A 1,637-nucleotide genomic window follows, 5' to 3' on the forward strand; every position below is an offset into this window, starting at 1 on the left:
ATATAACCAGAGTTCTTTCTGGATGAAACCTAAAAAATTTGATGAAATAGCTAAAGCAGCTATATATTGCAGCCCAACAGCTAAAATGTAGCTGGGAATAGTGCAATTATCCCAAGGACTCATAAATTATAAGTAGCACAAATTTGCTAAAACTAAGCAGAAATTACTTGAAAAACAATCAAGAAGTGAAATTAGCCTAAAAAAGATAACTTTAGCTAATAACAGCTAAAATTTATTTAAATTTGCAGAAAATAGCTGAATACAGTAAAAAGCAACTTGAAGAAGCATAAATAGCTCAATTCAGCAGCAGAAAGAAGTGCAAAAGCAGAAAAAAGCAGAATTCTCACTGTAAAACCAGAAAAAAAAATACTAAATTTGGCATAAGGTTTTTGAACAAACCTCAAAAATTTTTAACTACAGCTTCAAAATGCTAAATGTCCCTTTAAGTTGGTCAACAACAATATGCAATTGTGAACAATCCAATCCTTAACATTTTTTAATCAAAACTTAAAAAGGCTGAATGTTTCTTTAAACAGATCRGCTGTTTAAATAAAATAGCTGTACAGAAGATAAAAAGGGATAAACYAATAGTTGAACAGAACTAAAATCTAACCAGGCATTCACACAACAACTTCTGCAGCTTAGACCAGATTAGCAGCAAAAATTCCTCAACAATTTTTGTTGAGRAAAATGATCATATCTGCCTTCTCAGGCAGTATGCGTGAACGTTCTGGACAGATAGTGTCTCCTGCAGTGGAGAACACASGTTCACTGGATGTTGACGATGCCTGAGCGCATAAATATGAGAATGCGAGATTCGACAGCAAAGGATAAGTCTTTCGTTGGTTCCACCACCAAGCAGCAGGGTCTTCAGACATAATGGTTGGTGGAATTTCCTGGTACATCTGCAGCTCTCTCTCCACTTGTTTTTGGATAGATACGGATCTCTGCTGCAAAGCTACATTCTGGGCCTCTTCCTCAGCAAACAGCTCCTCCAGTGGAGYCTTTCTGGGCAGTTTGCAGGGAGGCAGCTGCTAAATAAACAAGAAAACATCCATTAAAGTGATGATCATTAGAACTGAGAACCTTTTTACTTTTAGCTATCATACACTTACACTCACATCCTCATCCTCCTCCTCCTCCTCCTCTACTCCTTCATTCTCAGCCCGCATGGTCACCCCATCATCTCCTGCTGTTGACTACAAAGAAYAAAACTGGCATTTAGATCTCAGATTTCAATTGCTGAAAGGACAGTTGTGCATAAATGACATTTCACCTGCCCAATCAGCTTTCTCTGGATCTGGTCCCAGACGCTGTCATCCATCTTTTTAAAGCGCGGATCCAATGCAGTGGTCACTTGCAGAAAGGCTCTGATCTCATCATTCTGCAAAACATGTTTGAGTAAACCACATGAATAAAGCTATTTCTATTCTTCATTAATTATGTCCAGCTGCCTTCYTGCCTCAGTCACTTACCTGGTAGCGCTTGGATAGGTTTGACCAAACTTGTTTTTTAAGGTTGGATACAAACACRGKGTCTCCCTCTTTCACAGTTAGATGTGCCTCGAGCTTTTGCAGAATGGGCAGTATCTGTCCGCATGTGGGATTTTTATCTGAAGACACGCAGAGTGTGGATGT

The 1,637-nt window shown here is 38.8% G+C and overlaps 1 protein-coding gene across 1 annotated transcript; it reads right to left on the reverse strand.

Annotated features, from left to right (window-relative positions):
• Positions 1-299: 299 nt before the first annotated feature.
• On the reverse strand, positions 300-1,637 carry LOC106525971 (zinc finger BED domain-containing protein 1; the record flags this gene model as incomplete). The annotated part of the gene is given in 4 exon segments (XM_014020373.1): positions 300-1,034; positions 1,116-1,199; positions 1,277-1,384; positions 1,476-1,637. Coding segments are annotated over 4 exon segments (720 nt in total), but the record flags the coding sequence as incomplete, so codon positions are not given.

Source organism: Austrofundulus limnaeus, unplaced genomic scaffold, assembly GCF_001266775.1.
Source record: "Austrofundulus limnaeus strain Quisiro unplaced genomic scaffold, Austrofundulus_limnaeus-1.0 Scaffold250, whole genome shotgun sequence".
In the NCBI taxonomy this organism is placed as follows: domain Eukaryota; kingdom Metazoa; phylum Chordata; class Actinopteri; order Cyprinodontiformes; family Rivulidae; genus Austrofundulus; species Austrofundulus limnaeus.